Raw genomic sequence first — 23,609 nt, forward strand, 5'->3', positions numbered from 1 at the left:
CTTGACTTTTTCGGCTGTTTTTATTCTTCTTCTGGTTTTGTTGTTGGTTGGGGCTCCGTCCGCCGCCCATTTGTATTTACCTTATTCGCTGGCGTTTCTCGGCTTTCGGATTGACAGCTCTCGAGTGTCTCTCGCAAGTGTTTTCGGGCGACACAATGCACCTACCCCACCTGCATCACTACCATACGCCATACTCCACACTCCATACCATACTCCATACGATACTCCATACCACACTCCATACCACACTCCATACCACACTCCATACTCCATACTCCACGGCTCCTTTGCGGCCTCGGATTGGATTGGAGGAGGCGACGAACTATTTCTCCCGTTAACATGTTCACTTCTCGAGTGTTTCCTTTGTGAATCGCTGACTTGACTGACTGGCTGACTGCCTGACTGACTGTCTGCCATTATGAGGCCTGGTTGCTCGCCCGGCCGGCAAAACTACTGACACCGCCATGACGGCTGCCTTTCAAAAGGAAAAGAAAAAAAAGCCCAAACCTAAACGAAAACGCAAACCCAATGCCAGGTCCCCAATTGCAGTCCCAGACCCAGTCTGAGTCCCAGTACCAGCCTTTGTCCTTGTCGTGTACCCTGTGAGCCTCAGGCCAGTGCTGACAAAAGAGTTAGAAGCCAGAAAAAAGCTAAAAAATTGCATCATTACATTGTACAGAAAGTGACACGATTTTTAGCTGGAGAGAAAGTTAACTACGGCAAGCTTCAGTAAAAGCACCTTTCGAGTTCCATCACAAACTAATTAGATAATAGCCATGCAGTAAAGTACTGGGCATCTCACTTATATGGGTATTATACTTATATTTTATACCCAAAGAAGAAGCTCCTATATCCAAAAACAGAACTTGACCTTAGTTTCATGAAATGGCACTGGTTTTTTAGGTATATATTGATAAATCGCAGGTAAAATAATTTTATCTTACATTGTCACAAAACAAAAAGGATATATATTTTTTTAATTAGCAAAAATGAGTGTGAAACAAAACATATTGTCTGTGAAGTAAACTTTCAGGTTTTTCAAAAATGTACATGAAGGGCAACTAAAAATTATAAAATGTTGTTATCGATATTCAGTGCATTCTGCGCGTATCATCAAAATGTATACCTACTTCCACAAAAAAACCGCAAGGTTGAAGCTATTTAACTAAACATTTTCTTTTTGAAAAATATCCTCCCGTTATTTTTTTAGCCATTTTAAAACGCAACTTTTTCGTGGTCAACTCTGTACTTTTTAGGAAGCAACGGCACTAAGTTTTCCAATAAAATTGTTATAGTTTTCCAACCAAACAAACATGGTTATAGGTATAACTAGAAACAAAGTTTAAAAATACCCAGTTCATAGATGCTGATAAATAAATTGCTTTAACTTAGAAAATTACCATACATTTCTAAAACCACTCTGAAATAAATATCCTTGAAGCTATTACAAAATAGAATATTGTTTAAAACGAATAAAAAAATGATGCTATGCTGATTTTCCGCTTTTACATCGGTTCTTTGGCAGCTTAAATGTGGTCTTATTCTAAAAAAAATGAAACCGTTCTTCTGAAATACGAATCCATGACTTTGTCTCGAAGCAGGGATTACGGTTGCAACCAATATAACAATTCCGATTACGGTTTTGGTTCAAATTTTGTGTTTCGCTTGCAGTTACTGTACCGCAGACAAAACAGGTTACGGTTACCGGTATTGCACCAGTTAAAAACAAAACATTTTATGTTCTTTTCTATTTCTTTCTATTATGGCAAAAAATATAAAAAGCTTTAAAACTGAGAAACTAGTTTGTATACAAACGGGCGGACAGACAGATATGGCTATATAGACTCTCCTAGTTATGCTGATCAAGCATATATCTACTCTATGGGTTCCGAAAAGTCTCCTTTGCTGCGTTGCAAGGATATACAATTGTACCGCAGTGCAAAAAATTCTTTATTTCTATTTTATTTCTTTTTATTATGGCAAAAAAAAAAAAACATTATAATAAAATTTTGCATTTTTGGAGAGTTTCAACAAGATAGCTTTAAGGGGGTATTCTGGTCTAGAAGCCTGAATTTTACAAATTTGTATATCCTTGCAGGGGGTATAATAATTTCCTTCAGAAGTTAGCAATGTAGTGAAGAAGACATTTCCGATCGGACGACTATAACATAAAGCTCCCATGGGAAAAATAAAAATATAGAAAATTTTTTTTATGTTTTAAATGTAACTTCTCTATTTTGTAATTTTTTTTTAAATTCTTTTCAACTTATTAATAATTTGACAGTTGAGAATTATGCTTTTATTATTATTAAATAGGAATTTATTATTATGCCATAGGAACTATCAAACAATTGGGCTGCAAATCATCATAGCTTCAATGATTTAAAACATATACGCAAGTAAATCATAATTTCAATGTTTTCAATAATATTTAATTTTTGCAATAACAGCAAGGGTATACAAGCTTCGGCTTGCCAAAGTTTGCTTCCATTCTTGTTTCAAGTAAGATAAAAAAGAAATGAAAAGCATTTTTAATGTACAATTTTTTGTATGGTTTTTATTAACATTTTAACAATACAAAAATAAAATATTAAAAAACAAGTGTAGAGTGGGGTCTTCAAAAAATAGCTGCTTCCTGGTTGATATGAAAAAAATCTAACAAATTATTTACTAGTAAAGATGCCGTTATCGGGTTGCCCACTTCCAAAAAAATAAATAATAACACAACGGCGTTAACTTGAAAACTAAAAATGTTCTCAACCATTTTCAAGTCCGAAGCAGACGCGATAGAGAGTAGTACAAACAAGATATATACCAAATTTCAAAGGAATCGGCTCAGTAGAACATGAAATATTATGTCAACCACCTCGAGAAAAATGCGTTTAAAATTAGGAAACAATTCTAATGACTCGGACGCCACGTCACAAAATTTTCTGTGTCTCCGAAAATAATTCGAATTTTGAAAAATCCTTTTAGGATCATATTTTTGAAAGGTATGCTTTCAAAATATGAAAAAAATCGATTATTTCATATTTCTAGACCAGAATTCCCCCTTAAAGCTGAGATTCTTGTTTGTGTACAAACGGGCGGACAGACAGTTATGGCTATATAGACTCTCCTAGTTATGCTGTTCATGAATATATCTACTCTACTCTTGGAAAGTGTGGTAAAAAATCCACAAATTCGACAAAGCTAGTTATTTTAAGCGTTTAGCTCATAAAAATATCCTTTTCCACTTAATCCGCCATTTTGCAGCTGACAATTACCAGGTCTTCAACGGATCAACTGCTAATAGATTGCCTGATCGGATAACTTGCTTTAGCACCGGCTATATGTACATGTATATAAAGACGGTGACAGGGACGGTTTACCATAGGGTTAATGCCGAATTTCAAGAGGCCTTAATGAAAAGTTCAGCTGATTTGACGTCCCACTCGAAAAATCGCATTCAAGTCAAAGTCACCAGTGTCATGTCCGTCCGACTGACTATACCATACCATACCATACCATACCATACCATACCATACCATACCATACCATACCATACCATACCATACCATACTATACCATACTATGCTATATGCACCAAATGCGGAGGAGAAACGACAAAAAGCCAACCTGGTCGAACGCGAAGTCGAATCCGTGGCACGACAACACGACATCGTTTTGTACGTCACTCAAAACGTTCGAGGGCTGTCAGGGAGACAGTTCAAAAATGAAATATGTATATACCCGTACACATTATAACAAATTCTAAAGGAGAGACACAGGCGAGGAAAGTCTGCTAGTCAGACAGACGGTCGAAGTCATTAATTGAGCATTGACGTTCGCGGAGGGAACATCAGCCATATCGGAAAGCCCAAGCCCGCCCGTTTGTGTCACAGAATTTCTTGGTGTCACAGAATATCTTGTGTGATTTCCGAGTGGTTCATAGGCCATTTTATTGCATATGGGGCTGCTTATAAAGGTTTTCATGACCTTCCATCGACACTAGTTTGATGTTCAGAAGAGATCACTGGCATTGCAACACCCAAAAAAATTCTTTACGAGTATAAAAAGGGCAGCGTTTAAAAAGAATTGGTTTAGCGTATTATTTCCAGCTTATGTCAGCTTAGAGCGTTAAGCACCATTTGGCCAACAAATATAAAAGCCACGGTTGAAAACTCAAATCGTATACAAATTATTGAGCTGATATACCAAAATAGCAACAAAGAACGAAGAACAGGGGTGATATTTTTCTCTCCGTGTACATACATATACATATGGAATAGATCTGAATCGTAAGCCAAGCCGATTCCTACACCCATACACATACCCAGTGGAATTCAAAAAGGGGGTCCGGCTTACTCTCAAGAGCCGGCGATGGTGACGTTGCCGTTCCTTGTGCTGAAATGATGACACGATGACACGGACAGCGAAACGAATACGGACATGAAGGCCGAGACAGACATGAGCAAGGGTCCTCGTCCTCGTCCTCGTCCGTGTCCATATCCAGACGAAGACGGACTCGAAATCCAAGTGTCATCGTCATCGTCCTGCATTTTGATTTTATTATTGATTCAATTACATTGTCAACGGCGCACCAGCAGCAGTCTTGCTGGCCGGAAGGATCAAGACTGCGGCTCCGGCTAAGGATAAAACAACCGAGGAGGGAAGTAAAAGCACATTAAATATTCAGTCGAAAAAGCAGTTCATTAATCAATCAAAACTGGTTTTTCCTGATAACTTTTTAAATTTATCATTAGAGACGGAATTAGAGTTAGGATTTGTAAAAATCTGTGACCAAGTTAATTGACCTTTACATACTTTATGGACAAGAGTTAAACGAGTCTAGTTTTTTATGTTCTGATTTGCCCATTAAGCCTGCGTGTAACTTTATACGTGCTTGGATGATGCAATTTGGAGGAACAGTGTTATATATTTGACGTCCGTTGATTTGCTGGTTGACATGCGCTGCGGCCAAATATAATACGTGTTCGGAGCTGATAATTCCGCTAATGAGTTGCACTAATGTTTGCGTAGTTAAAACTGTTAACTGTCCAAGAGTTAAGCCCACGATGGGTAAACAAGAAACTCTGGATATAGAACGCCGATAGAGGGAATACCCTGCCGACTGTGAATAATTGTCCAATACCCTTAGATTAGGTGTGATCTGTATTTTAAGAAAATCTACCTAGAGTAATCAGTTTTTTTTTCAGAGAAAAACTTTTTTACCAATTTGTAGGGTACAGAAACATTTTACGCACCCATCACCATTGGTTTCTCTTTACAAACACACAATGGCCATAACTGACGATAACACCTAAATGGTACTGCTAATAAGCCGTTTAAATTTGTCTTCTTCTCTTTCCTTTGTAAGTGTTGTTGTTGCCGGTGCTAATGGCAATAAAATGATTAGCTTGTTTAATTGGTTTTCTTTTTACGCTTTTGTGTCAAACGCTGTCTTGCTTTTAATGTCCAACAGTCTACACCAGTGCTGACACTTTGTGCCAGATTTTTACGTTATCTGGAAATCTGTTCTTTATTCTAAAATAAGATTACGATCATAACCGAGAATGACGCGAATCGGGTTTAATCAAACTGATTTTGGAAACTGTATGTGCTGCTACTGCTTACTGGGAATGTAGCTTTTTTTGGAGTTGTGGGCTGTAATTGTATATTAACTACTTCAAGTCGCCTAAAGCCACTTAAATAATTTTGGATTTATTACGTATACGAATAGCTTTAAACAATGCAATACAACTACTAAACTAAACAGATTCTTATTCTTCTTTATCCACAGAATATGACGATATAACTAAATATAACTAATCAAAATTATACTTAATAGTAATATTTTGTAATCTTCTCCGATTTGGAAAATACATTTTTTTATCTTTTTTTGTTAGTGATCTGAAGTTTTTTTAATTAGCTGCTCGAATAACAGCGCTATATTTATATTTGTTTTTCATACATTAATGGCTAATTTTTTGTGAAGTGGACAACTTTGAGTACCCTTGCTGTGGGCAATACGGAAAAATCTCAGACTTTTTAAAGTAAAACATTTTCAAAAAGAATTCGTATAATTTTCTATCATTTTAAAAATTTAATACCAATCAATTTTTTTGTCGCATTCATTTATATATTCGCGTACCTTAGTCTCTTAGTCTTAGACTCAATTCTCCTCCAAAAATCGATCAGACGATTTTTGTGCGCCAGTCACTTCTCACATTTTTCGTACCTTTTTAGAAATGACTCGGATTAAATTTTATGGTCGTTTATTATATTTTGTCATTTGATTTAAATTAACACAATTTTGTAGGGGAGGGGGTAAGAGGTGCTTTGAAAGTACAAATAACGTTGATTCGGCATTGCGACAGTCCCGAACCGATCTTCGGGAGCTAAGAAATTCGGTTTTTGGCATTCATGTGTGAAATGTGTCGAATTGTTGATGTGTGCCCAAGAATTTGACATTTTGACGGATGTGTTGGCACAAATCATCAAAACTTGTTGTGAGATCGTGATCGACCAGACTATAGCTAACCACTCGCTTTTCTTGGCTTTCCTCTTTCAGATCTGCCGTGAAACTACTCTGCTCCCGCCAAGGCAAGACTCTATATATATATCTTTATAAATATCTATATATATATATATATATATATATATATATATATATATATATAAACATATATTTATTTAATATATATTCAACGCACTTCAGGAAGTCGGGCCACGTCCACGGCCCCCAAAGACGTAAGTAGATATGGCTTTTCTCGACTTCCTCATACCGGTCACTCTTGGGCCATTTCGACAATGTCTCGGCAGTCTAGTTTGTATATCTCTATCGCCCGCCGAGATGACTTTAGATTTGGTTGAGATACAGCCAGCACAATAGAGACACAAAGCTATTAAAAACTGATATAAATCTCATTAAACGCGATGCTTGTAGCAGATGAACAAAGCCACCGCTTCAACCTCGGTTGTGCCCACCACTCAGAGCCCCTGTCTCCTTGCCCTTCCTTCAATCAATCGTTGCTCTTGCTCCCGGCTACAAACAAGAATGGCTTTTGTGGCTCAGTTGAGATCAGTGCGGCGCACTTTCGGTGGAGACTCTTTTAGCCAAAAACGCTACGGACAAGCCTTCGCCAAAGATGGCTTGAATGGCTCGTCCGCATTTGAATTCGCAGTTTGGACATCATGTTGGTGACGCCCCGAAACCGATAAGTAAATAAACAAACAGCGGGCAGGTCGCGAGTGTCCCTTGGATTCGCTTACCGATAAGAAAGTTGAACCATCTGATGGGAAAAACATTTGCCAATTATAGTTGCAACACCATAGACCTCTCAGCGGTGCACTCGACACCATCAATTTATAGGGGAAGGTTTTCGAAAGAATTACAGTTTTGAGAATAAAATGTAAAAAGCGCCTAGAGAACTTCGACTAAAATTACAAACCATAAAATGATTAAATCTTTTGTTTATTAGCAACATTTACAGATCCTCCGATTCTATCGGATATTATTACTAATGATGATACAGCTTTTTCTACATGGTGTGTGTATCAGAAAGAAGTAATCCTTAAAATATAATTATAACATGATTACGACGGCTTATGTATGTTGGACAGACGTGCGCTAAGTTTGAAGTTAATTAGTAAAATAGAGCTTAGATAAACGTACTTTTAAAATTGAGAATTTCAACTACTCAATATTTAGCAAAATATTCTTCTTATTTTTGTATGTGCAGAACTAAAAAATATAAAATTTTCAAGCATTTCGTCTGTCAACTAAACCAGTCTTCACACAGGACTCCAAGCTGCACTAAATTTCCCTTATTCTCCCTCCTAAACACTTCCACAATGGGAGCAAAGTTCGTTGAGGTATGCGCAGATGCTACACAGAAAACCCATAGATCCAGTAGCCCCAACATCACACTTTCCAACGGGTGATGTTGATGCGGATTCGTGTCTGCGCTTGAGGGCTAACCGACCTATCCACTTAAAACACAGCAAAAGCCCCGGATTACGACCATTCTGGCAGACTGAACCAGGTCCAGGTTTCGGGGAGCTGGGGAGTACTCGGAGCAGACCCCTGCTATGCCGGTCGACCCAAACATCACGTCTGATCGACTACGACAGTCGGCCGAGGTCCCAAGTAGCGCCAGAGTATACACAGAAACAAATTTCTAGCAAAAGTCAACTAATTTTAAAGAGAAAATGCCCCAACCGTTTGTTATACCTTCAGTGATAGAATCTAAACTTGGCAGTTTAAAACCAATACCAATACCAATCAGCAAGGACCACAGTAACTGTATATTTGTACCACTAAAACTGTCAAATTACAGTGTTTATTTAGTATCTATGTTAAGTAACATTGAAGCAACCCCTTTTAAATTTCAGGTAATCGAAAACCTTTTTAAATTCTGGAAGCACTTGGCTTCAGCCAGGTGAAATAATTTTTTCATTTTCTTTTTTTTTTTAATATTCCGATTGTTCCCATGGAAGCTATAATATGTAGCCATCGTTTTAATTAAATTAAAAAGCATTGTTCTAAAATTATTAAAAAAACATGAGAGAACGTTATAGTCAAATTTCCCGACTATTAGATACCTGATACTCAGTCAACAAACTTCAAACTATTTATTCCCCCTACAAAACAAAAGTTTAGGTGGCGCAATCTGTCGAACTGCATAGACAACAGTTCTGTTGTCTCTCTCATATCTGCTACAACCAGCAGAGCAGCGGCTGATCAATGGCTGAGCAGCGGCAGAGAGCCAGCTGTGGCGCGACAGAGCGGGTGCAAAGGACTTCATAACCTTCATAACTTCTTAGATAATAGCTTGATTTTGAAAACAATAGTGTCTACCGATAGATATAAACGAAACACACACATATAAACCACACCTACTTTCTATCATGTTTTAGAGTGCCAATATATACTTTCTCAATTTGTGGGCGTTAGAGTGGGCGGGGCTCCATTTTGAAATAAACTTGCGCTGCCTAGAAACTACTTGAATCTGCATGCCAAGTCGGAAATCTCATTTATAGTTTCCGAGATCCCTATGTTTATACAGACGGACAAACGGACAGACAAGCGGACATGGCTTTATTGACTCGGTTATTGATCCTGACCAACAATATATATACTTTATAAGGTCAGAATCGCTTACTTCTACCTGTTACATACTTTTTACTTTACTTTTACTTTTGTATATTTGTTCATAATCAGGATCAATAATCAAGTCAATCTAGCCATATCCGTCCGTATGAACTTCGAGATCTCTGAACTATAAAAGCTTGAGGTTAGGATTTAGCATGGAGATGCTAGGTATACATACTACAAAAAAGTGTAAAAATACAAATAAAAGAAGGTAGACAAAAATAGTTAAAAAAACCTTTTTTTAAAATGTGCTTACTCTAACGCCCACAAATCACATAAGACTGTCATGTGACTCTGAGACTTTGTCGAGGTTAGTTCCTGGGCTGTGTGTTTTTCTGTGGGCATACCTATTTTGAATTCATAACCTAAGTAACGGGTATCTACAAGTCGGGGCATTCAATAGACATAACCCACACTCAGAAAACAATAAAAAACCAAAATGAACTAAAAAGTGTTCCAATTACTTAGTTTTAGAAAAATTATTTTTATATTAAGGTAATTTTACTTTAATTTGGGTAGTATTAGATAATTTTGACACTTTTTAGGTCACCATTTTTAAAGTGATACTACATTTTGTTTTTTTTTAAGTGGTTTCTGAGTGTACGATCATGTTCATACCCGTAATTCGTAGAGTAAAACGATATATTGCATTCTTTGAAAAGTATGTAACAAGTAAAATTAAGTTTTTTCGACCCTCGAAAGTATATATGGCGTTTTTTTTGTGCCAATAGCGGTGCTATACTGTTCGTGCTCTGCCGCTGCTCTGCTTTAGATAGATCTGCTGATAGCGGGGGTGGGGGGCTGCTCGTTCTTTGCTTGCAGTGTTGTCAATGCAGTTCGGCAGATAGCGCCAGCTTAAGCCCATTTGTTTTCTAGGGGAATATTTGTTTTGAAATTCGTTAGCTGAGTAGCGGGTATCTAATAATCGGGGATCTTGACTAAAAAGTTCCCTCGTGTTTATTTTCTTTTCTCTGCACTTGTCGCACAGTCCCATTTTCAAACCCATTCCCTGTCCCTATGCCTGTACCTGATTTGGGTCCGGATTCGAGTCCATGTCCCATGTTCGTGTCCTGCCATTGAACACTGCTCGATGTTGGCGCTTTCTCTGTGGTTTTTGTTTTTTTTTTATTTGCCGGCGGGGCAACCAGCGGCTTTCGTCAACGATCCCACAGTGGATTTGCATATTTAACAACAAAACGAGAACAGAGCCCTGTTTCTGTTGGAATCACTTTGTTAAACCCTGTTCGGCGGCAGTCGGACCGATTCAGAGGCGTTCATAATCAGAACTGAAGTGGTGCCAGGGCCACGACGCGGGTCTATTGGAGATGGAGATGGGGATTGGAAATTCGAGGGGCTTTGGCTGAGACTGCGCAGCGTTAGCCTCCAACTCCTCCGGCAACTTGCCAAACATATCTCATGTGCGGCAAGCCGTGTTGACACTTTTAATGTGTTTCATAAATACACTTTTACAAAATAGAGAGGGGCTTCGACCGGGGTCTTTGTGATGTGTGGGATCTTTGGGATCTGTGAGAAAGCCGGGACGTTTAATGGTTGACATCTGAGGTTTCTGTTGTTCGACCTTAACACGCTTTTATGACCGCTGCTTTATGGCTTCGGAAATGCGTTAAGAAAATGTTCCTTATGACGGCTGCCGCCGATTCTATGCGGCAAGGCCAATAATAATCATGATTGGTGTCTGGAATGCCATTTTTCTCCTCCTTTGTTTGAGGGGATTCGAGCGATACGAGCGAACAGCTCGCAGCTTTGCGGTAATTTTGTTATGAGACGAAAATGAGTTTCATGTGAAATCCGAAATTAAAAGGAGTCCTCTTCTCGGACAGATTCTCGTCTGTCTGGTGGCGAGTCTTGCTTCATAAATGCCGATGAAACTTTGGGATACAAATCATCGATTGATGGTAACGAAGATACATGCATACACTGGTCACCAGTGTTTAAGAGAGCTGAATATGAGTGTCAAACATCTGTTTAGAGTGCTGAATCTTACAATTAGGAAATAATCTGCATTATGAGTTTTCTAATTATGCCTCAGAAAACTAAATCAAATGTGATTTTTGTCAAAAGCCTGATCCTTAGCATCTAAAACTAAATTTACAGTCTGTAACCATCTGCAATTGCGATGTTTGTTAAATGAACTCACTTTTGTACTGTATAAATAGTCACACAATTGGAACTCATGCGTAGCAACTTGTACATGTAATATTTTAATATTGTAGGAACTATGCAAAATGCTAACTCTTTTTGTCCCACTTGTGAATTTATAAATCCCAACTGGAGCTTGCGCTCAAAGCACCCACAATTCAGACACTGAAATTTAAGGACTTCACTGCTGGAAGACAAGTTTACTCACACATTCAAACAGTTTGGGATAAACTTAGTGATAACATAATTGAACAGTCTATATATTTCTGTACTGCTTAATATGAGCTTTCTGTAAGCAATAGTAAAGATTGTTCTTCTCAACTATTATTCGTTGGTTGGAAAATATTATCAGCAAAGTTTAATTAAATTAACTCTAAAATGGTAACAACTACGTATAGAAATACGTTACATTTACTTTTGATTACTCTTACTTTTGGGTAAATTCAAGCAACAATTGTTGTGATATTCGGGGAAATTTTTTTGTGCAAATACTTGTCTAAAAACAAATTAAAATAAGATTTTCAAAGAGAGCAATGCTATAAATATTGAAAACATACATACATACATACATACATTAATATTATAATTTCCGTCAAAAGTTTGCAACGCAATTAAGGAGAAATCTCCGACCCTATAAGGGATATATATTCTTAGTAAGCATCACTAGGAGTGTCGATCTAGCCATGTCCGTCTGTCCGTCCGTTTCTACGCAAACTAGTCTCTCAGTTTTAAAGCTAATTCCATGACTCTTTCCCAAAAGTTGTCTTTCTATTGCATGTAGTACATAAGTCGAAACGAACGGAATGGGACGACTATATCATATAGCACTTTTTTAATTTTCTTAATTCTTCGAGAAATAGCAATAGTTTAATATTTCAAAATTACGGTTGTAATTTGATTAAAATCGGCCGACATATAGCTCTTTTTCTCTTTTCTCTCTTTTCGCTCTTATCTATATATTTAATTTTTTTTAATTTAAAAATTTAATAATTCAGAAATACGTTTTTAATTTTATTAAAACACGATATCATAAACCTGCCATAGAAACGATCGAATAGTTGAGCTGAAAACCATCTCAGCTTCAACGTTTTTAAATATACATACATATACGCGGGTAATGTTTAGATGTTTTAAAAAATATTTTTTTTTTATAGCTGCAATGGTATTCAAAGTTCGGCTTGCCAAAGTTTCCTTCTTTTTTTGTTTTTAAGGATAAATTATGGCTATGGAGTAAATTTTAGATTCCTTCCTTACAACCTTAAGCGATACTGAGAATCTAGTTAAAGTAAGAGTACCATAATACTTGTCATCATTGGTAAAAAACTCAAATTGGTAACATGTGCGCTAGTTATAAAAGATCTGCTTTCGCAGTCGAGAAATTGAGGCTTCAAAGCGATCCAGCTACTGCGGACTATGGACCCTAATTATAGGCAGTCATCAAAACTCCAATAACCCTCGCTGCAAACTGTCACTTTTATGCAATCAGTGCTCACAGCAGATGGGCTCAGATTCAGATATACACAATCGCACTTGCGATGCCGAGGGAAAACTGGTTTGGTCACAACCGAGATTCGGAACGTGTCAAATCTCAAATGCACGAACAAAATAAGTAAGAAAAAATTAAATACCAGCCGAAAGCAATTAAAAGCTGCCGTTGATGAGACTGTCGCTTCGTGCATCTCCGGGCAGTTCCTTGTTCAGAGTCGAATAGAACAGAACCGAACAGAACAGAACAGAACAGAACTGAGCCGAACTGAAACGGAATCGTAATAAATGTCATTACAACAGCAGCCCGAACAGGTGCCACTTAAAAACCAATTTGTATACCATTTAAATTACTTGCCAAGATGACATATATCATGCAAAGTTCCCCAATGCCAAATGGCGCAGAGTCCAAAGGCAGGAGGGGAATAAATGATAATATTAAGAGCGGAATTTGAAGCAACTGGTATTTTTGATACACACTCAATCGCCATAGTTGTCATTAACCATATTGTATCTAATTTTGTGAAAGACAAATTCTTGAAGATATTCAATAACCAGTTTATAACTTTCTTTACAAGGACATTATTCAAATAATGACTATTTCAAAAAGAAATTGAGTAAAATAGGAATTTTTGATTCGCTCTCAATGGTCTTTATTGCCATCTACCAAATTTCACCAAATTTGGCCTTAAATAAACAATGAGCGAATGGGACTATTGGTAATGACTATTGAGTAAAGACTATTTCAGGGAAGAAGGGTTTTCTGTTTGTGTGGTTGCTTTTTAAGAATTAAGACAAACTTTGTGGGTATATACATATATTAAATGGGAAATAGTTTTTGAGAATACAGCTTTCAGTGCTGCAAAACCAGGATACCCTAGTACTTTACGAGCACAAAGCACAAAAAAAGTTAAGTCGAGACCATCATACAGATACATACATACATACATACAAATACAGATCTATGTCAACCAAAGTATTCGTCGCAACGGCACCACTCATCACATCGGATCATCAAGAGGTCACGTAATGATCGCGATCGCGATCTCGGACTCAATATTGATAGAAGTGGTACCAAGTTGAGTATCACGATCGTTTTGGTCCGGACTGGGACTCGGATCTAGTCGTGTCGGATCGGATCGGATCGTATTGGATCGGCGGTCTTGACTGGCCATCGAGATCGGCTCTTGTGTGGTGTGTTATGGTGTGGTGGTGGCTCAGAAGAATGTGACACGGGGACTTCAAGTGGCCGTGGTCGACAGCGCGAAGAGCGTCTTCTGCACACCGGCACATTGTCATGTCACGCCGGACTCTCCAGCTCTCCAACTCCCCAGTCACCCAACCATCCAACCATCCAACTATCCAACAGTGTGTGTGTCTACAAGTGTCCCTCTGCTCGCCAACTCCGACCCTCCAGACACTGAAGTGACCACTCAGAATTTGTCACATCATTATTCTTATTTTTATTTTCAATAATCATCCGAACTCGTGTATGCACGGTGTGCCCAATGTGAGTCTGGGAGGTCTGGGTGGCCACTTCGTTAGGCTGTTTCTGTGGAAACTCCTTGACAATGTTCGAGATGGAAGATAGTTGTTGTGAGGCGCTCCCAAGTTCGGTTGATCAGTGGATGCCACATACCATCAACTCGGGCAAATTAATTCATTTGTACGCGGCATAAATATGGAAAAGTTTGGCACGCTGCTAAAAAAGTCTTTATGGAAAGATGAAAGATGAAATTTTTGTGGCAGCAATGTGCCGCACTAATTAAATAATTCCTTTTTAAAGGGGCTCTTTGATCATTTGAACGCCCTAAACAACAGATACCATATCGAACAAGGGCAAAGTCGATCAAAATTCAAGGACAATTACAGACCATTTTTTACCAATAGGGTATCGCATTGTTATCACTACAAGCTAGGAGTAAACAGCACGCGAACACATGAACTCCGTTTTTTAAAATGCTGTATTGTGATAATATAACTTTAGTGCCAGAAACTTCTTTGATTTTGCTAATTTTTTGTGTGTCGATCGATAAAGACTGAATAAACATATAGTGGTGGGCGTGGCCAAGTTTTGAATTCAGCTTGCGATGCATATGCATGCGTGTTAAACGCCAATCTGTGCCTTTTAATGTTTCGATGGACTCGGATTTAGTCTGATGAAAAGTATATTATATATTATCTCAACTGGCCTCGGAAAATTTTTGTTTCACCTGCCAAATTGATTCATTTTTAAACAACCATCACTTACATCGCACCTATGATTTATAATGAAATACGCACTAATTTTTATTTTATGGTAAAAGTATTTTCCCCTTACATTGCTTTCAATGTCTACAAAAAGCAAAGAAGACAAATAAATATAATAGAGCGCAACTTCCATTGTTTTCCACGACAATTTTTAGTTTTCTTTAAATGCCAAAAGTGGATCAAATATCTGCTGGAACAAGTACACAGATGAATCAATGAATGTTTAAAACCCTGGATTGCTAAAATAAGCTTTCATTTTCTAATAACGGTCTTAGTTTGGTGATACATTCCTGTATTTAATATCATATCCTAATAAAATAAATGATTCTGCACTTATAGGTCTAATATTGACAAATGACACTTCTTTAAAGTAATATTTGGATTTTCTCTTATCTTGCAGTCAACGCACCTGAAACATTTATGCTGCATCTAGTCGAATGTATCGTCAGAAGTCTACAGGTTAACAGGTGTTCCTAAGCCGCTTGATGAATATTGGCCACGAAAAGCATCCGCACTTTCATCCGCATCCTCAGCTGCAGTCCAGCAGTCGCGCCGCAGAAGCGGTCAGTCCGTCGAGGTCCTACCTGCCCAACCGCCACCCCCTGTCAGGCCATGAGCGGCCACAGCCCGCGCACCCCCACCAGCACCACCCCCCGCACCTGCCACAGCCGCCCGCCGACGAGCGGACAGGAGCGGACCGCGACCGTGACCGCGACCGCGACCACGACCACCTGAGTTCCGATTCCGGCCCGATGGTGATGACCCCCAGTCGCCGCAGCTCGCCGCCTCTGCCGCCGCTGCCGCTGTCTCACCCCCACGCCCACGCCCACCCGCTGCCCCTGGCGCTGCCGCTGCGCCACCCTCTCGCCCTGAATGCGGGCGCCGGCGGCCAGCAGCACTCGCCGTCCCGCTCGCACTCCCACTCCAGCCAGACGCCGGCGCAGTCGATGAGCGCCCACTTCTCGCAGCTGGCCCATGCCCAGCTGCATCTGCAGAGCCAGCTGCAGCAGAAATTGTCTGCCAGCCGGAGCAGTGCTGGATCTGGATCCGGATCCGGATCCGGATCCGTAGTGGAAGCCTCGCCGGACCATCTGAATCCGTTGAACCCTCTGAGCGACCTGCAGAACATGCAGCCATTTGACTTTCGAAAAATCAGCTCGGCGGCGCTGGGCGCCTTCACCGGTCCGCTGCCGCTGCCCCCAAGTCCAACGGAGTTTGGGGGGCACCACCACCAGCAGCATCAGCAGCATCAGCAGCATCAGCACCACCTGCACCGCAGCAACCAGTTCTTCAACGCAATGGCCATGGCCTACCACCTGCCGCCTCCGCCACCACCGCCCGAGTCGAGGTCACCACCACTGCCGCCGGGAGTGGCCCAGTACCCGCATCAAGTATCGGGATCCGCTGCCGAGGAGTCCACCGGCAAGCGGGCCAGCGACAAGGGGTCCGTCTCGGGCTCCGCCCCCAACTCAGGCTCCAACTCCGGCGCGGGATCGCAGCGCATGACTCGTTTGGCGTTGTCCTCCAACATGCGCGCCAGCCGGAAGACGCACTCGCCGGGCGGAAACGGGGCAGCCGGAGGCGGTGGCGGGGGCGGTGGCGGGGTAGGGGGCGGGAAGCGCCAGTGGGGCTCCATGCCCGCCAATCTGGGCACCCAGTTCATCAATCCCGTCACGGGCAAGAAGCGGGTGCAGTGCAACGTCTGTCTGAAGACCTTCTGCGACAAGGGCGCCCTCAAGATCCACTTCTCGGCGGTGCATCTGCGCGAGATGCACAAGTGCACCGTGGACGGCTGCAGCATGATGTTCAGCTCGCGCCGCTCGAGGAACCGGCACAGCGCCAACCCGAATCCCAAGCTGCACTCGCCACACCTGCGGCGCAAGATCTCGCCCCACGACGGTCGCAGTGCGCAGCCGCATCCGCTTCTGCTCCAGGCGCCCAATGGACTCATGGCCGGATTGGCGCCTTTCGGCAGCTTCCCGCTGCTGACGCCGCCGCCGGACCTGCGCCACCACGCGATGGGATCGGGGACAGGGGGTGGCGGGGGCGGAGTCGGAGTCGGAGTCGGAGCCCTGGAGCTGAAACACGGTCAGGACTACCTGCAGCGGTCGTACTTGGACGCCGGTCGCTTCGAGGGACAGCGGCGCAAGCTGACGCTGGAAAACGAGCACACCGAGGACGAGGACGACGACGAGATCCTCGAGGTGAGTACACCTTTGCAGAGGGTATTATAATTACAGTCAGGGGTTTGACATTTCCGACTATGTTCTTGATCAGCATTACTAGGTGATGCGTCCGTCTGTCCGTTTCTACGCAATCTTGTCGTTCAGTTTTAAATATAGCTGGATAAAGGTTTCCCAAATACCAAACTTTTTTCGGTTGCAGGTAGTATATAAGCTTTCAATGGAAAAATCAGGAAAAATATAGATGTTTTTCAATTTATTTGTATACAAATGTATACACTCTTCGAGATATAGTGAAGGTTGAATATTTCAGAACAACGATTCATTAAAATACCTAATAATATTAAGTAACTAAAACAAACTATTCCTATAACTGGCATTAACACGATCGAATAATTCAGCAGATAATCGACATAGCTTTAATTGTTTTTAAGCATATACGAGTATGCGCTGAAACCGAAATAAATACTTTAAAGCTGCAAGGGTATATATCATTCGACTTGCCAAAGATTGTTTCCTATATATTTATGATTTATCTTTAGCATTTTTAACCAACCGTGGTGCTAAGCAAAAAATCATTTGCTAACCCATTTGCTTAGAAAAAAAATTTGTACTTTGTTATAGCCTTTCAGAGGGTATCAAAATTTCAGTCAGAGATTTGTAACGCAGTAAAAGAGGCATTTCTGACCTTATAAAGAATATATATTCTTGATCAGCGTCACTAGACATGTCCGTCCGTCTGTCCGTCCGTCTGTCCGTCCGTCTGTCCGTCCGTTTCTACGCAAACTAGTCTATCAGTCTTAAAGCTATCTGCACGAAACTTTCCCAAAAGTTACCTTCCTGATGCAGGTAGTATGTAAGTCGGAACGAGCCGGATTGGACGACTATATCATATATCTTCTATAGGAACAATCGTAAAAAAACAAAATTATAACTTAGCTCCTTTTTATTTTATTTTTTATATTTTAGTTCTTCGACATATAGTAATGGTTAAGTATTTCAGAATTACGGTTTAAATTTCATCAAAATCGGACGATTATATCATATAGCTCCCATGAAAACAATAAAAATATATATACCAAATTTTTTTTTTTAATTTTCTATCTTTTCTATTTTGTATTTTGTGTTTAAAATTTTTATACCCTTGCAGAGGGTATTATAATTTCAGTCAGAAGTTTGCAACGCAGTGAAGGAGACATCTCCGACTCTATAAAGTATATATATTCTTGATCAGCATCACTAGGCGAGTCGATCTAGCCATGTCCGTCTGTCCGTCCGTCTGTCCGTCTGTCCGTCCGTTTATATGCAAACTAGTCTCTCAGTTTTAAAGCTATCTGCATGAAACTTTCCCAAAAGTTGTCTTTCTATTGCAGGTAGTATATAAGTCGGAACGAGCCGGATCGGACGACTATAGCATATAGCTCCCATAGGAACAATCGGAAAAATAAAGGAAAAAAAATTATAACTTTGCTGTTTTTTAATTTTTTGTTTAGTTCTTCGACATTTAGTAATGGTTAAATATTTCCGATTTACGGTTTAAATTTCACCAAAATCGGACGACTATAGCATATAGCTCCCATAGGAACAACCGGAAAAATAAATGAAAAAAAATTATAACTTTTCTGTTTTTTAATGTTTTGTTTAGTTCTTCGACATTTAGTAATGGTTAAATATTTTCGATTTACGGTTTAAATTTCATCAAAGTCGGACGACTATATCATATAGCTCCCATAGGAACAATCGGAGAAATAAATGAAAAAAATTATAACTTTTCTGTTTTTTAATTTTTTGTTTAGTTCTTCGACATATGGCAATGTTTAATTATTTCAGAATTATGGTTTAAATTTTATCAAAATCGGACGTCTATATCATATAGCTCCCATAGAACTAATAAAAATATATAAAATAACTATCTAATAATTGAGCTGCAAATCATCATAGCTTCACTGTTTTTCAGTATATACTGAATTAAATCATAATTTAAATGTTTTCAAAAGTATTTAATTCATGCAATAGCTGCAAGGGTATATGAACTTCGGCTTGCCGAAGTTTGCTTTCTTTCTTGTTTTAACATTCTTTTGGTCATAGTAATGGTTTATTAACATAGAATTACGCTTTTAATTGTGTAAAAATCAAAAAGCGTTATCTTATAGCTGTCATAGAAACGATCAAATAATTGAGAAGAAAATCATTATAGCTTCAATATATGCGTAGAAATGGTGAGTTAGAAGTTTTTAAGAATATTTAATTTTTGTAAGAGCTTACAGTATATAAACTTCGGCTTGCCGAAGCTTGCTTCCTTTCTTTTTTTTATTATATTATCATATCATAAATTATAAATTATACATCCCGATCAAACAAGACGATGAAATAGAAAATAAGGCGAACTATACTTTGTTCGTTTTGTATTGGGGAACAAAACTTATCAACACGAACAATGCCTTTGGCTATGAGTTTTTATTCAGATAAGCCCAGCAGCAGAACTTTACATGACATTGAGAAGTCGGCCCTAAACGTCTTATCTTAAATGTCTTCTATCAAAAACTGTATTTATCTAATACTTACTAAGTACTGGGCCTAAAATGGGAAAAAGCAAAGCAAATGATTTCTTCTCATGACCGTTGACATTTTCAATTTCCAATTTTCAATTTTCCATCTTCCGTTGTCCATTGCAGGTGGGCATCCATATGGCCGGCGACGACGACGACGACGAGGCTGACGCCGACGAGGAGGACGACGACGATGACCCCGATGGCATCGTGGTGGTGGGCGACGAGCTAGACAGCATTCCGCTGGACCACGAGAACGACAATGAGAACGACGAGAGCGACGAGCGCTCCACGTCGGCGGTGTCCAGTTTGAGTCAAACCAAAGAGCAACCCAGTCCCGGCAAGGCCGTTCAGTCCGGCCTTGAGGAGTGCCACACGCATGCCCATGTCTATGCCCATGCCCACTCCCTTGGGCATTCCCACGACCACGCCCATGCCCATGCCCATGCCCATGCCCATGCCCATGCCCATGCCCAGGCCCAGGCCCATGTCCATGCCCATGCCCATGCCCATGCCCATGCCCATGCCCATGCCCATGCCCATGCCCATGCCCATGCCCATGCCCATGCCCATGCCCATGCTAATGCCCATGCTAATGCCCATGCCCATGCCCAGGTTCATGCCCACGCCCACGCACATGCCCTGGCCCAAATGGCGGCCAATAAACGAAAGCGCAAGAGCCAAAACCCAGTGCGTTGTCCGGTGCAATCAGACGAGAACTCCGGTGAGAACTCAGTGGACTACGACGTGGCCGCTGATCTGTCCATAAAGAAGGTGCGTCTGCCCGCGCAGGCCGCCGCATCTGCCAAAGAAACGGAGGTGGGCGAGTCAACCAAGTCGATACCCTCGCCACCACTCACGCCGTACGGTGATCTCAGGCCGGTGGGTCTCTTCATCAAGACGGAGAAGGAACCGGAGCAGGAACCGAAGCAGGAAACGGAGCAGGAACCGGAGCAGGAACCGATGCAGGAAAAGGAGACGGATCCGGATCCGGAACTCAATCTGGAACAGGGTGAGGGTGGACGAGAGGAACAGGAGCAGGAAATCAGGTCAGCTGGCAAGGTTGCGAATGCAGATGCGGAGGAGCAGGCCGTGGACACCACCCTGGATCTTTCTCGGGCAGCGGCCGCCATTAAGTTGGAGCCCCTGGAAGAGATTGGCTACGAGGCGGACGAGAATCGCTATGTGCGCATCAAGCAGGAGCTAATGGGTGGCGATGAGTCCTTGGCGGGGGAGGAGGAGTGCAACGCCAACACAGCCACCCACAACAATAACAATGTGCGCAGGCAGAGTGGGAATGGATTGGGCTCTCAAGAGGCAGACGCGCGGGAAGCGGAAGCGGGAGCGGGAGCGGAAACGGAACCAGAACCGGATCCGGAACCGGAACCAGAGCCCGAACCGGAAACGGAGGTGCCCGAGGTGCCGATTGACCAGGAGAACCCGCTCAAGTGCACCGCCTGCGGCGAGATATTCCAGAACCACTTCCACCTGAAGACACACCATCAGAGCGTGCACCTCAAGCTGCACCACAAGTGCAATATCGACGGCTGCAACGCCGCCTTTCCCTCGAAGCGCAGTCGCGATCGCCACAGCTCCAATCTGAACTTGCACCGCAAGCTGCTGTCCACCAGCGACGACCACGTGCTGCTCCACGGCGGACCCGGCCTGTCCACGGATCCGCTGCTGGAGCTGATGAGTCTCAATTTAAACAACAACAAGGGTAGCGGCGGAGTCGGGGGCGGGGGGTTTGGCCACTCCACGTCATCTGCCGGCGTAGGCGTGGGCGTGGGCGTGCCTCCGGCGGTGGGCAGCATCCAGGCGGAGATCCTCGCACGCATCTGCGCCGGAGCCCATGCCCACGGGCTGAATGTGCCGCTCTGCTTCGAGGCGCTGCAGCACCGCTTTGCAGTGGGTCATGGCCAAGCCTACCCGCTGGTGGACGGATCCGCCCCCAATCCCCGCTTGCTGCAGCTCAGCAACGGTGGCTCCAATCCGGCGCTCCTGTTCGCCGGACTACCGCGCATGCCGCGCTTTCCCCAGCTGACGCCCCACATGCTGGCCGCCGGAGCAGGTTCCGCCGGACTGGGGGGCTGAGCCCCTTCTGTCGACGCACTTCCTCCGACTCGAACTCCCAGCACTCGGTCACGCCGCCACCGCCGGCGCCAAAGAGGTCCCGCTCGCGATCAGCATCACCGGACTGCATCCATCCGCATCCACATCCGCATCCGCATTCGCATTCCGTTGAGGCGGCAATGGCAATGGGCATTGGCGTGGGCATGGAGGAAGCGGGTCAGCGGCAGAGCCCCGATCGCATATCATGACCATGTACCTCGTACTATGCCAAGGCGTTGGCATTTTATCACTAAGAGCCCTTATGTCATGCAGCGCACACACTTTGAAAGTCAGATGCAGATATAGATATACAAATACATAGATGCATTGCTCATGCTCACGTCGAGGATCGAGGATCGAGTATCGAGGGTCGAGGATCAATGATAAGGATGCCGCTCATAAACACGAAAACACTTTCACTTAGGCTAATGCTAAAATAAAATATTAGATGGATCAACTAGCATTTTTTTTCTATACTTAAATATACATACAATATATAAATACATATATATATATATGTATGTATAATATATATATATATATATATGAGCCCCTTTTTTTTTTAATTGTACTTATGAAAACTGATGTTTTGTGTACAAGTGTCGTGTTGTAGAGAATTAATAAATTGCAAAGAAATAACAAGTAAATAACTAATTAAATAAATAACGATACATATTGTTAGTGATACTCGATTATGTAAGTTATAATAGCCACTAAGCAGAGCCTAACTGGTATCGTAAGAATTTTTTTTTTTATTCTAACTAAAAACATTAAGTGAGTTGTATATGATATGCCGATGGCAGTGGCGAAGCAAAAGAATGAGTCTGCAACGAGGAAACGCTTGATAGGAGGAATCGAACAAATTTAATTGCAGGTTGCCCAGGATCACTCAAAAATCCTCAAAATCCAAATCGATCCAGTTTTGTTGTACTTTTTATTACAAACAAATCCTAAAGTAATTATGTAGTCGGTTAGTTAGTTCAGAAACAGTAACCAGACAAATACCTTCAACTCATATTTAAGCTATATATGTTTGCAATAAAATATCGGAAAATTCTTAAAAGCCTTTTGTGTACTTGGGAAGGGGTTGAATAAGTGAAAATGTGGAAACATGTACATAGTATGTATGGACGTGGTGAGATTCTTACATATTTACACATTCGTCATTAGAAATGTTTTATAGGGGGTGCCACAGAAGTCAAGCTGCTTATAAAATTGCTAAGAAATCACTAGGTTTTTAAAATTCCTTTACAAATTTTTTGTAATGTTAAATTCCCTACACGAATAACAAAAGCACAGGCTTGCATCAATGGGCAAAGATAAGTCAGATATATGTATGAGCTTAGGCATATAATCAGTGGTTTAATGTGAAGAATATATATGCCCAACATTCAGTATATGCATTTTTTAAGCATGACCTTATGTTATTTATGTAATTACTATAACTTTAATTTAACAAAAATTCGCTTTAGGAAACAAGAAAGGAAGCAAAATTCGGCAAGCCGAATTTATGGTTTATTTATGGTTTACTTGCGTATATGTTTAAAAGCATTGAAGCTTTGATGATTTGCAGCTCAATTGTGCGATAGTTCCTATGACAGCTATACGATATCGTTTTCCGATTTTAATAGAATTAAAAGCGTAATTTTGAACTGTCAAATTATAAATAAGTCAAAAAGAATTTAAAAATAATTACAAAATAGAAAAGTAACTTTTTAAAAAAAAAAATTATTT

At 41.2% G+C, this 23,609-nt stretch overlaps 1 protein-coding gene and 1 long non-coding RNA gene across 3 annotated transcripts in view; both read left to right on the plus strand.

Annotated features, from left to right (window-relative positions):
• The window catches only part of LOC108141576, a 35,034-nt gene extending 28,443 nt beyond the window's left edge, over nucleotides 1-6,591 (plus strand). For both annotated transcript variants that reach the window (XR_005977227.1, XR_005977222.1), the window contains exon 3: nucleotides 6,554-6,591. This is a non-coding gene — a long non-coding RNA (uncharacterized LOC108141576). The remainder of the gene's footprint in view (nucleotides 1-6,553) is intronic.
• A 37-nt stretch (nucleotides 6,592-6,628) lies between these two features.
• Nucleotides 6,629-22,938, plus strand: LOC108141578. Its single transcript, XM_017265024.2, is given in 5 exon segments — nucleotides 6,629-6,732; nucleotides 15,432-17,235; nucleotides 19,890-20,208; nucleotides 20,401-21,843; nucleotides 21,846-22,938. Coding segments are annotated over 4 exon segments (3,720 nt in total). The 5' UTR covers nucleotides 6,629-6,732; nucleotides 15,432-15,516; the 3' UTR covers nucleotides 22,085-22,938.
• The last annotated feature ends 671 nt before the right edge of the window (nucleotides 22,939-23,609 follow it).

This window comes from Drosophila elegans, unplaced genomic scaffold (assembly GCF_018152505.1).
Source record: "Drosophila elegans isolate 14027-0461.03 unplaced genomic scaffold, ASM1815250v1 contig_119, whole genome shotgun sequence".
Taxonomy (NCBI): Eukaryota; Metazoa; Arthropoda; class Insecta; order Diptera; family Drosophilidae; genus Drosophila; species Drosophila elegans.